At 36.5% G+C, this 13,229-nt stretch overlaps 1 protein-coding gene across 1 annotated transcript in view; it reads right to left on the reverse strand.

Moving 5' to 3' along the window:
* The window catches only part of kat80 (katanin p80), a 44,395-nt gene that overhangs the window by 11,963 nt on the left and 19,203 nt on the right, over positions 1-13,229 (reverse strand). The window contains exons 3-17 of the mRNA XM_089861945.1: positions 10,207-10,324; positions 9,025-9,125; positions 8,871-8,912; positions 8,190-8,273; positions 7,931-8,046; positions 5,924-5,992; positions 5,686-5,839; positions 5,435-5,601; positions 5,297-5,356; positions 4,838-4,968; positions 4,272-4,319; positions 3,747-4,093; positions 3,010-3,441; positions 2,436-2,683; positions 2,254-2,328 (exon numbers count right to left, since the gene is read on the reverse strand). Of these exons, the coding sequence (XP_089718071.1) occupies positions 2,254-2,328; positions 2,436-2,683; positions 3,010-3,441; positions 3,747-4,093; positions 4,272-4,319; positions 4,838-4,968; positions 5,297-5,356; positions 5,435-5,601; positions 5,686-5,839; positions 5,924-5,992; positions 7,931-8,046; positions 8,190-8,273; positions 8,871-8,912; positions 9,025-9,125; positions 10,207-10,324 (2,192 nt within the window). The remainder of the gene's footprint in view (positions 1-2,253; positions 2,329-2,435; positions 2,684-3,009; positions 3,442-3,746; positions 4,094-4,271; positions 4,320-4,837; positions 4,969-5,296; positions 5,357-5,434; positions 5,602-5,685; positions 5,840-5,923; positions 5,993-7,930; positions 8,047-8,189; positions 8,274-8,870; positions 8,913-9,024; positions 9,126-10,206; positions 10,325-13,229) is intronic.

Raw genomic sequence — 13,229 nt, forward strand, 5'->3', positions numbered from 1 at the left:
GCCTGTCTACTACTTAAGAATAACGTCCCTGCAAATTTTCAGCCTTCTCGGTAAAGCGCGCGCAGTTCGGGCATAGCACCGCGGAGTGGTACCATTAATTGTACTTGTATCGCATTTAACGATGTATTATAGGTTCGAAGATAATTTTTAAGTATAAAATATGATATTTAAAAAATTAACTATTAGGCCTACGAAAGAAAAAAAATGTAAAATCACGTGTGAAAAACTGCACATGTAATAATAACTGCGCATTCATACACTTTGTTAAACATAACATAAAATAAACATTACTCTAAGGGGTTCAAGAAGCAGTGGTGGGGTTTAATATTTGCTTTGCTCTTTCACGGGGGTATCATCTATTAGATCAAAATATTAAGGGCAAAGCATTGAAAGAAAGTAGTACCTAGTTGGGCTAGACACGTAGCAGCAGCATCGGTAAGTTGTAGGTGTAACGTGTTTGGGTTATCGTTTTCGCCAGGATAAAAGCGCGGGGTGAAATGTAAAAAAGAAAAAAAGTGACAAAACAAACATCTGATGGACGGGGAGCGAGGCAATGCATGCTGGGGCTTCTGGTAGCGGAGGAGAGAGAGGAGGGAGCCCAAAAAGGTTTATCAGTAAAGTTACAGTAGCCTGGGAGGTTCAAGGGCTGAATAGCAAACTTTCCGGATCAATGATTATCTATTGAAATGGGGCGACACTTCATAGGGGGGGGGCACGGGAGATCAAAATACACAAGAACGAGAGAAGCGTGAAAACGCGAGGGCCGCCACCGCCGTCATAACTTCATTGGAGCCACCCGTAAACAGAGTATAATAAATGTTTTCCCACTATTACCCCTCATTTATTAGATGTTAATCAGATAACTTGGCCACCCCCCTGCTTTAAATCGCGTTTCTTAATTTTTAAAACGTTGTGTTAAAGTTTTAATTGTTCCGATGACGGGAAGTTTATCTATATTGACCCCCGTGACCTTTGAAATATTTAGGCCTATATGATATTTTAGGGCCATTTTATGAAATTGGGGAAACAATTTTGTTTATGTTACGGGTTCCCAATGTATGGACGAACCAGTATAGGGTAATGGCAGCCCTCTGCCTTCGACTGTATTAAACTCTATGGGGAAATAACATGGGGTGCCATTAGTCTATATTAAATAATATAGGGTAATGGCAGCCCTCTGCCTTCTACTGTATTGAGTTCTATGGGGAAATAACATGGGTTGCCATTAGTCTATATTAAATAGCTTTAATCGTGGAAGGAGGTTCTTGTTTTTAAACAAAGTTGGCTTTTATTTCTCAAATAATATAGGGTAATGGCAGCCCTCTGCCTTCGACTGTATTAAACTCTATGGGGAAATAACATGGGGTGCCATTAGTCTATATTAAATAATATAGGGTAATGGCAGCCCTCTGCCTTCGACTGTATTAAGTTCAATGGGGAAATAACATGGGGTGCCATTAGTCTATATTAAATACTATAGGGTAATGGCAGCCCTCTGCCTTCGACTGTATTAAGCTCTATGGGGAAATAACACGGGGTGCCATTAGCCTATATTGGTATGGTAAATAAGTCGAAACTACGTAGACATAATAGCGCCACCTATGAACGCTTCGTAGAAATATTTAGAGATATAAAATCGATATTAAAATTGGTATACCGCGCCATCTGCAGGCAGTAATTTAAAAGAACTATATTAACGTTGCCTGCAGGGTGAGAAATAAGGAAAATTTTTAAACTGGTCATTTGACCAGTAGAGCCCAAGGGTTTTAATTAAAAAACTGGTCAATGACCACTTAATATTTCTATATACTGTCAGAGCTGCACTGAAATGGCTCTAGGGATGGTTTTATTATACTGTTTATTTGTTTTATAAGCATTAATTTCTATAACCCACTTCTGGGAATTATTTTTTACTAAAGAAGGGGAATTTAAAAAGTGGTCACGGTGACCACTGGACCCCCAGGCATTTAATAAATAAACTGGTCAAAGCAATTTTTAAACTGGTCATTTGCCCAGTGCCACCGCCTTATTTCTCACCCTGGTTGCCTGATCTTTCACGAGATACCTCATACCTCAAAATCGAAACTAAATAGATGTACCGCCATCTATGAGCGTTTCGCGTAAACTATATTCATTTAACAGCGCCATCTGTGGGCACTGTGGGCAACTAAAAGATTGACCAGGAGGACGGTACGCGGAGACGCGAATGAAACTTATAATAATATCAATAATAATTAAATAAAATGGACTTACGCTTCGTATTTGCTCTGAAGAAGTTCGTATATTGTTGGAAGTAATAATTGGCAAAAGTCCAAACTCCACAGAGCCCTAAATAAAAAATATAATAATAATAATAATAATAATAATTAGTACTAACATAAAAAATAGTACAAAGATACACAAACAAAAGTATATAAATAAATATTTATACTTACGGCCTAAGAGTTATCACATTGAGTATGTCAACAATCAGACTCGAATTATTCATTTGAATGGCGGTTTCTAAAGCAGTCTTGCTATCTTTCGTCGTCCATTGCGCCAAAATTATTTGTAAATTCTTCCTCCTATGCGCCAAAACCGCCGCCATTTGTTGGTGTCCCTGAGACATGGTACAAATGGCTTCCGCCTCGGACACTTGAACGTGAGGGGAACCACCTATCCTCAAGTTTTCTTGAAGGTGTCTCTGTTTTGGCATAGAAATACAAAACTCGCTCGTTAATTTCTTAATCAACTGCAATTAGCGGTCTTATTCCTGATCAGCGCCACCTACCCATAGCGGTGACTTTGAGAACTACTGTAAGCGGCAAGCCAATCAGGTGTCGCTAAAATCTGGTGACGTCACTGACTGGCACTCTCGGGTCTTACCAAAAATGACGTCACCAGATTTTAGCGACATCTGATTGGCTTGCCGCTTACAGTAGTTCTCAAAGTCGCCGCTATGGGTAGGTGGCGCTGATCAGGAATAAGACCGCTAATTATTAGGTATTTATTTATAATAAAAGTAGTTACCGGTAAAAATTCGTCCATTTCCAAGCCAACGGGTTGATCTCGTTGTTGAGGTATAAAATCGGAATAATTCGCGTTCAACCTGTTTTGTTGCTCGGGGAAAACGAGCGCCTGTTGCTGTTGCTGCTGCTGTATCGTCTGTTGTTGTACGTGATGAATGGATTGCTGTTGCTGCATAGAATGCATTTGACTGAGATGCTGATTCTGTTGAATTTGCATCGTTTGTTGGCTTTGTTGCATAATCGTTTGCTGATTTTGCATTTGCAATGACTGGTGATGATTCTGTTGCATGGCGGCGGCTAATTGTTGCTGTTGCTGCTGTTGCTGTAACTGTAACCTCTGCATCATTTGAGGTTGCTGTTCGGAGATGACTGGACGGACTATCGAAATTGCCGATGTTGAGGAAGATGTCATGGTTGATGTGGTGGACTCCAACTGCGTTAACGATAATAATAATCGGTTCAATTAGCAGTCTTATTCCTGATCAGCGCCACCTACCCATAGCGGCGACTTTGAGAACTACTGTAAGCGGCAAGCCAATCAGATGTCGCTAAAATCTGGTGACGTCACTGACTGGCACTCTCGGGGGGGTCTTACCAAAAATGACGTCACCAGATTTTAGCGACATCTGATTGGCTTGCCGCTTACAGTAGTTCTCAAAGTCACCGCTATGGGTACATGGCGCTGATCAGGAATAAGGCTAATTTGGTTCGTGGGGTATTTGCGCCAATAATAATTACCGTTGACTGTCTAAGAGAGCTATGGTTTTTTTTCTCCATGGGTTTAACGGCATTCGTGAGCAGCACGGTAGGATTAACGGTTACAGTTCGACTGCTGAGATCAGAGGAACTATTATTGTTGTTGTTCTTCGTATAAACCGTATTAATATGCGATTGCGACTGAAAATTTGTCCTCTGTTGCTGTAGATTATTCAGAGATTGTTGTATACCCGGTGGTAAACCCGTTGAGACCACCGCCGCCATTTTCGTGACGTCATAGGTACTCCCTGATTTCGTTATCGTTGACCGTTCGGGTCGGATTATTTTAACTGGATTAGAGTCTTTACTACATTTTAAAGATTTGGAATCTAAAACAAAAGAACAGACGCCATGTTTAGATTTAGAATTCGGTCTTGAAAACTGAACTGATTAACTTCATTAATTAATTAATTAATTGCGAATGCATTAATTAAATAGCTAAGTGAATTAAATTAATATTGTTTTTGGCGTAAAATAAAATAACACGGGAAAACAAAAGGTGCGTACCCTCAAGTGGGGCCGGGAAAGGGTCATCCTTAGGAGGTGTGCGGCACACTGGAGTAACATAAACATAAAACAATGTGATAAACATGATTGAAACGTAAAAAACAACCACAAATTATTGGCTTTGTCTACTAAGGTGAATATATGATAAGTGAAACATTGTAACTATAACAAAAACGGGTTGCACTGTTATAGGCCACTCTTTTCTACTTTGTAATTAGCGTAGCTTATTCCTGATCAGCGCCATCTACCCATAGCGGTGACTTTGAGAACTACTGTAAGCGGCAAGCCAATCAGATGTCGCTAAAATCTGGTGACGTCATTTTTGGTAAGACCCCCCCCCCCGAGAGTGTTAGTCAGTGACGTCACCACATTTTAGCGACATCTGGAGTGGTTGGCTTGCCGCTTACAGTAGTTCTCAAAGTCGCCGCTATGGGTAGGTGGCGCTGATCAGGAATAAGCTACGCTAATTATAAATAATGTTGCAGTGTAGGTGGTAGTGGTAGTGGTAGTAGCCCAAAGCCAAAACTACGAAATAACAAGACAAGTAGTGTCGCGAGTTTACTTACATTCTTGTCTAGGATGGAAGATTTCATTATAATCATCTTCTTGTTTGATATCAGCGAATGAGTCTTTGTCATCACCAGGATCAACTTCCGGTGCTGAGAAATCCGTATCTTCCATAATTTTCATTTCCACACTAAAATTATAAAAAAAACATTTATAAATTAATTTAATTAGCCTTATTCCTGATCAGCGCCATCTACCCATAGCGGCGACTTTGAGAACTACTGTAAGCGGCAAGCCAACCAGATGTCGCTAAAATCTGGTGACGTCATTTTTGGTAAGACCCGAGAGTGCCAGTCAGTGACGTCACCAGATTTTAGCGACATCTGATTGGCTTGCCGCTTACAGTAGTTCTCAAAGTCGCCGCTATGGGTAGGTGGCGCTGATCAGGAATAAGGCTAATTAAGAAAAAGGGCGTGGTGTAATATTATTGTTAGCTGAACATGGAGAGTCATCCTTACCTATCAGTAGATGGATGACCCCGGGAGAAACTCCTTCTCATATGGGTCCTTTTTTTACAACAACAACAAGAACAAAAATACACACACAATGTAAATAAATTTGGCAAATTGCATTGCGGCGAGTTTAATTAATCTTACCCCGTAGAGAAGGTATTAGCCGTGGAAGACGTGGAATTGATATAAGCCTGAGACGAATGATGTTGTTGTTGTTGTCTCGATTTATTTGGTGGTGACCAGAACGGTTGAACCCTTTTTAGATCCACTATGTACACCGAAACATTCGTAAGAGAGAAGGCACCGGCAATCTACGAAAACATTTGGATTTAAAATATTTAAATCTAACGAAGTACTGAAACAAATTAATTAATTGATTAAACAAACTAACTAACCAATTGTTGTTGTTGGGAGGTAACCATGTCGGCTACTTTCCCCCATCCCATGACTAGAGAGTCGTGCGTCCTGGCTGGTTCCCAACCGTATACTTTGAGTGTGTCTTGAGCGCCCGCGAACAAGCAATCACCTTCCGGGTTGAAATGGATACATCTTGAAGAAGACAGATTTAATTAAAAATAACGGCAATGATACCTACTAAAATAATAGCATTTAATTTCGTGGAATAACTCTTACCTTACACCTAATTCGTTATCATTAGATGAAACTAAGTTAAAGCTTTCCAAATCCCAAAATTTGACACACCTATAGTAGAAAACGAAATAGAAGGAAAATTAATACGAAGAAAAGTGTTTTAAAAACGCAATGTACGTCTCCATCATAATATTTCCTAAAATATCTTCCTTAAACTTCGCTTTTTATTTTCGAAATAGGTTTCTTAAGAATGGAATATTATTTTACAATACAGGAAAAGTCCACTATTTTCGCAACTTCTCAAGGTTTTTAATAAATCAAGGTCAAAACTATCAAATTCAAATAAACATACGTTTCTTTCCTTCAAGAAATTTTAAACTGACTTAAAAAAACCCGAGTCCAAATGAAATAAGTCCGACCAGAAGTAGGATAAGGGACTAGAAGTACTGAGCTAAGCAAATTCTTCACTTGGTTAGCGAAAGTGAATGAATATTTTTGATAAGGCACCAACGGTTGGCCCTCTGGTAGCGGTTTCAGAATTTTCCCTCTCCAAAACGTGAGAGGCTCGTGGCGGTAGACGGCCGAACTAGATTCAAGGAGCCGAGACCGTGCTTGGCCGCTTTAGGTTGAGGGAAAGGGGGTAGGAAATGTTTTTGGAACTCGACCAATTTTTTTCTCTCTCTCTTGTGTAGCCGCAGAGATGGAAGCGGTGGCATAAAATCATCTCAAATTTGTTCACTAGTGCCTGCAGGATGTATCTACTACCAATGCTAGAGCTCTTTACTTCTAGTCCCTTATCCTACTTCTGGTCCGAGTCCGACTAATTAAAAACCAGAAGGCGACCGATTAATTGAAACTATGTATGGATTTATATTGTCAAAACACAAATGTAAACTGTACACGCGAAACCTCAAACTTGACCATGGCGCAACGAAGAGAATGCAGACTTAAATAGTAACATAATCCCTTTCGAAATTCCGATACGTCTAATATTACTGTTACACAAGTGCATAAGAAAAACAGAGTTTAATACAACTACATCAAAAATAACATAATTTACGATCAAAGATTATTAAAGTTAAAATGTTCTGGAAGCGGGCCAGGTTTTTGGAAGGAAAAAAAAATGCCCACTTGTTCTGTCACATTGTACGCAGCCTACTCTACCTGCTAAGATGATTTATTAATCTGGGCATTTCAAGGTTAGAAAATTTAGAATCAGAAGGTTTAAGGTTTCCGCGGAAAAAAAAATGAACCGTAGCCAAATGCAATGCGCGATGACATTTTTGTCAACGCTAATCATGTGAATAAAAAAACGTGGTTTCACTTTCAATAAACGCTTAAAAGGAGTTCCAGGCGTACGCCAGGAGTTGCGCAAAACGGGTGTAACCATAATTTTATACAGAGAAATTAAATTTTAAAAAAATATTCGCGAATTTCACCTATAATTTTTTCAAATAAAACAGCAGCTTAACTTTTCAAGGTAATTAATTATTTACTCGGAAATTAATGAATTCGCGTTAAGTTTAAATTGTCCCTGATAATATTCGGGGAAATTAATTACAAAACCCTGGAGATGAGTGTTAGAATCAAGCAAGGCTATACAGGGTGTTTGTGAAAGGTCCATCAATAATGAAAGGGCGTATTTATTGGGCCATTTTGAGTCGAAAATGTTCTATGACATTTTTCCGTTCGGGCCACTGTTTTCAAGTTATGATTGGAGTAATTTACGGATGACCCCTTAAATTTAATTAAGAAATTGAAAGACAGCGCTAATTTAATGAAGGGGTCATCCCTAAAATATTCAAATCATAACTCGAAAACGGTGGCTCGGACGGCAAAATGTCATAGAACATTTTCGACTCAAAATGGCCCAATAAATACGCCCTTTCATTATTGATGGACTTTTCACAAACACCCTGTATATGTATATATTTCTTTCTTAATTAATCATTAAAATAATTACGAAAATTTAATTACCATAATTCTGAGAGTAAATTTAAGAAAAAGACCTTCCCGTAAATCAAAATATAAAACTGGTTTTTTACTTACTTATCACTGCTACTACTCGCTAGTAGGAACTCATTAGGATGGTATTGAACATCCGTGATGGGACCATTGTGTCCCTGGAACTCCGCAAGCATTTTACCCGCCGGCAGGTCCCATAACTAATTTAAAATTAAAGTAATTAAGTTATAAATCACAATTAATTTTTAAAAACTGTGGCAAATATGATCGATCTGTATTAAAATTGCAAAATTATAATTTCGCGAGATATAAAAAATATCAAAGTACAAGTACTTAAACGCACCTTAACAGTCCCATCCTCACCACCTGAGGCAATCCATCGTCCATCAGGACTAAATATCACACTATTGACAGATTTATTATGGCCCTAAAAAATAAAAATAAAAGTATATTTTAATAAGTACAAATTATATTAAAATTAAACAAGAGAAAGGGAATAATAATAATAAAAAAGAACAGTAATTTGGGTCATGATAAAAATATTAATTTGAGCCATTTTATGACCTAATAATGACTGTCTCTAAGTTAATTACTCGTCAGTGCGGTTTATCTCAAGTCTGCTGGTTGGTATCATCATAAGTTTATAAGATGTCTTCTATAAGTATGACACTTCCTATAGACTAGTGGCGCGGTAGAGAGGGGGGGGGTGTAGGCTGTGTATCCCTCCCCTGATCTTGTAAGTGAGGATACTGTAACCACCCAGCAGGGGGGATGACACTGAGCTTAGAGATAGAACGGTATGAGTCGTATGACGAGAGCTATTACGAGCGAGAACGACGCAAGTGACAAACTTACGGAAGAGATCTTATTCTTATAACTTATGATATCACCGAAATTAACCCGCCTCCAAAAAGGATACATAAATTTTATCCCAAATCACCTTGAATTCTAATGACTATTATATTACACGTCTAACACTTTCATTAGGGTGCCAGATTAAAAACAGTGTTTTTCTTTAACTAACCTTGTATGTGTATACACATCCTTTTCGTCTGACATCCCATAGCTGTAGGAAAAACATTATTTATCAACAAAAATAATTGATTTATATTTCCTTCGATCAATGAAGGTTGATTAATTAATAATTAAATCTAATTCGATTAATTTGTAACACACACCTTTATCATGGTGTCGAAAGAGCCCGAAGCTAGAAAATCTCCGTAGGGATGAAAGTCTAGACATTTTACGTTTGATTTATGTCCGGTCAAGGTCCTTAAAACTGGTATTAAGAAAATAAAATTTCTTTTCTTAGTAAATAAAATGTGAAACATTAAAAGGCAATAAAACCTCGAAAACATTCAACAACGGGATGAAAAATGACCTTTTTTTACAGATACTATATTTTTACACCCTTATCTATGAAAAACCAATGTAATTTTCAACATTCTAGTAACTGACCAATGGTCAAAAAGGTTAAATTTACGCTTTTTGAAGTAGATAGTAAAATATATGTCATTTTCTTATTAGCAAAAGTATATACACATTGTTTTTATATTTATACACTTTTGGTATTAGTTGATAAATATAGTGTAGTATTGAATGATTATTGCAGCATACCTATTTCTTATTTAATATATAATAAACTGCAATATTTCAAATTACTATTCTCCACAGATAACCATGACGAATTGTCAAGAAGAAAAAATAAATAAATAACAAATGGTAATTATTGCCGACATTGGTGCTTGAAATGGTCGAAAAACATTCGAAAGTATATATGTAGAGGGAGATTCTCTCATAGAGATTGCGGGAAAAACCTCCCACGCAATTGTTCTAACAGCGCTTTAAAAAAATTCTTGTCAAAAATACGTTAGCATAAATTCAAGACAAAAAAAAAGATAAATAAATTAAATAAACCGGTCTTTATCACGCTAGGGAAAATTTCCCCTAAAATGTGAGAAACAATTGTAGAAAATAAAACCAAAAAGAAAAGAAATTGTCTTTAGAGAAATTTGGGTAAAACAATGAGCAGATTATAAAATTTCTTTGTTTAAAATTAATAAAATAGCCTATTGTCCAGTTTCTTCAAATCGGGTCAGAGTAGAATTTTTTGGGTTTTATAAATATTGTTGCTTTATAATAACAGTATTTGTACATGTACGAATATGCAATACTCTGATAATAACAATATCTCTAGGCCTATATTTAATAAGTCATATGTTCGTCCTTCGTAACCAGGAAAGTATCAAGTACACGCGTATCTTTTAACGGATTTACATAAAAACTTTTTAAGGAAATGAACACTTCACTTTAAAACAGGCACGTAAGATAATGTAGGTGGTGTTGAGATTTTCACTTACTTTTAGCAGCTTCAAGATCCCATATTTTGAGAGCTCCAGAAACTGACCCCGCGCAGACTAAATCATCCGAGTGGCCGAACTTGACACATTCAACTGCCGTTGTATGACCGCTTAAACTCTGTTAATTAAATAAACATAAATATAATTAGTTAATATAGTTAACATAATATTTATTTATTTATTACAACGAAATGTTTCTTTTTGTGTGTGCATAATGTGCTAAAGTTTTGTAAAAAAAAAACCCCAACGTACATTATTTATGTAAATCACAACCAAATCCTTCGCAACTAATAAATAAACGTCCTTTATTAATAAGTACCGTAAGTACCCGTACGTGTTTGCCTCAAGTAGGCAGGCATATCAAACAAAATATTTTAGCAAAAAACCCTTAAAAAGAAACTCAATCCTGAATGAAACAACATTCATAAAATTTGAAATATATACATAAAAAAAGTTTAATTTTTCTCGTTTAATTTTAGATAGATTTCGCATCAAGGAGATCTTTCATATTCAAGGTTTGGAAAAACTGTCGCAGCGAGGTCGAGCTTAATCGCTAGATAGAGTCTCTGAACAAAAATGGGTCGTTTCTTCGCAAAATATTTAATAAACTTAGCAAGGTCAGCCCAACTATATAGGAGTTGAACCCTAAGACCCAGCCAGACCTAACCTACATAGCTTAAGACGTTTAAGGAGGACTTAATAATCATTATTATTTTAATCTTGATGGACTCTTAAAAGTTTCCGTAACTTATTAAAACATTGAGTCATGGATTTAGATAAAGCTAGCTCTAGTTGTAGTTGACTTAAACTCAACTGCACGAAAGACGGGCATAGAGGATGTAACAAACCCCGAGGTCAACGAAAAACCATCAAAAACTCCTCGTGGTAATCCAATATTTTGTATAAAAAAACAGAGTATAATACCCAAACTAAACGGATGTCAATTTAAACCCGAACCATATAATTAATATTTCACTTTTCATCAAGAAAGATTAATTAGCGAAAATATAATTAATATCACTGAAGAACGGTTTGGGTGGTCCTGACAGAAACTTCGCGATAAAAAAGCCCAAGAGTAAGTCCAGTTGGGTTGGTTGGAATGGCCCCACCCACCCTGCATGGAATAATTTTGAAATTTAGGATTTCGATGGCCCATTTTTCCCCGAAGTGAAAGTAATAACGAATTACTACGTCCATAAACTAACCAATATGACCTAAAAATGCGAACACGTAAGTAATATATAAAAAATGCAAGCTGCAGTCCATGGGATTACGTGACGGTGTTATCAAATTTTCACACAGGACAAAACAAATAAAAAGGAGGTCCACTTGCTTTAACTTATATTTTATAACCATCGATTATTCCGGTTTCACTCTTAAGTTGATGATACTGACCCCTTTAACAACGCACGAAATAAATCCGCAGTACCGCATTAACTTCAGTGCATTCTCCAAGTCAAAAACCGAGTATTAGGAATTTAGTAAACTAAAACCTTTTCGTGAATGTATCATTAACACTTTGAGAAAATTTATGGTAACATTTTGGTAACGGTTTAATAGGCACAAAATGCGTTAGTTTTTTAAGACTTTTTTTAAGTTAAACTAAATATATATTTTACCAACATTAGTATGGAGATATCGATGGTTAAACAGAGATATATTTTTAATGAGTTAAAAATATTCGACCAACTCTTTTTTCGGTTAGTATTTTGTACAAAAACCTTGTACGAAATCAAGCTAAGCTATTTAGTTTTGAAAGGCAATTTAGGCAGCCTTTTCTCACGTGAAAGTGGAAAAGGAAGGCTCATAGGTTTACTGGTAGGCCTAATGGAATAGGGAAACCCGTAAGGTAGGTAACGGTCCTGTAGTTTTATGGGAGTTCATAGTTTTCTAAATGAAGCTGACGCGAAATTTCCGTGGAAATATTTTGGTACGGATGTTAATGTTTGCTAAGTAAACTGCAGTCTAAAACAAAATTAATTTGCAAAGTTGTATAGTCAAAAATAAGCCATTTTAAAATATGAAATTTTTTAAATAATATCTGTCCCTTCAACCAATTCACTTTGTTCATTTATGGTGTATTCACCTTATACCGCTTGACCTAACACCCAACAATACAGCAAATTCAACGCCAAATATAGTTTTAAAGGCAAAGATGTAACAACGAAAAATCAAGGGGTCGAAATCGTGCAAATCGTGATACATTTACAGAAAAAAGTATATGATAAAATAAATATTTAAATAATGATATTTTTAAGTAAGTATATTTCTTCCATAAACACTCCGTTTCTAAAAATCCCAACATAAGAGTTGGCGGCATTTAGGTCAATATATAGTTATACTGTATAGTTACGATACTCTTATTTCGAAATCGCGTTAGCGAAGCTCCAGCAAGTGTTATACAATAATAAAGCCAAAACCAATGTTGCAATTTGAGGCCCTAAAATGGGGGAGATTCGGGATTCGGGAATCTCTATTTGAAACGAGCTAACAACAAACCATTACGAAATCCCGATTTTTATATTTATAATATTATCGTAATTATTATAAGGAAATGAATTAGAAATTGAAAATAATAAAAATGAAAAGTTGCGTGAGGGGGGAAGATTGTTCTACGTTAATTTCAGATATTTCTAAACAGGAAACGAAGGGCGAAAATTACTCATTAGTTTTTGAATCCGAGATAATCAACGGTGCTAAAAAATCTACGAGCCAACGTGAGTAGGTAGATAATACGTTGAAATTAATTAAGGGAATATTCAAATTAGTTTTAAAAATTCCCACAGAAGGAAGAACATTATTTGAAGTAAGTTCAGCTGAACACTTGGCGTTTCAAAAATTAGGCAGTATCTTATAGAGCACAAGTTCATAAGATATATTCCATAAGTTTATCACTGGTTACAAACTGGAGCTTGTCATGAAGTGAATGAGGTAAGGCAACGTCTGGCGGTCTTATAAACTTATGATAGATTATATAATTCTACTTCTAGTTTGGGTCTTCGAGTAACTCCTAACTTTGCAAT

Source organism: Phalangium opilio, unplaced genomic scaffold, assembly GCF_054372755.1.
Source record: "Phalangium opilio isolate 3A_F unplaced genomic scaffold, DU_Popi_V2 ptg000528l_1, whole genome shotgun sequence".
NCBI classification, from domain to species: domain Eukaryota; kingdom Metazoa; phylum Arthropoda; class Arachnida; order Opiliones; family Phalangiidae; genus Phalangium; species Phalangium opilio.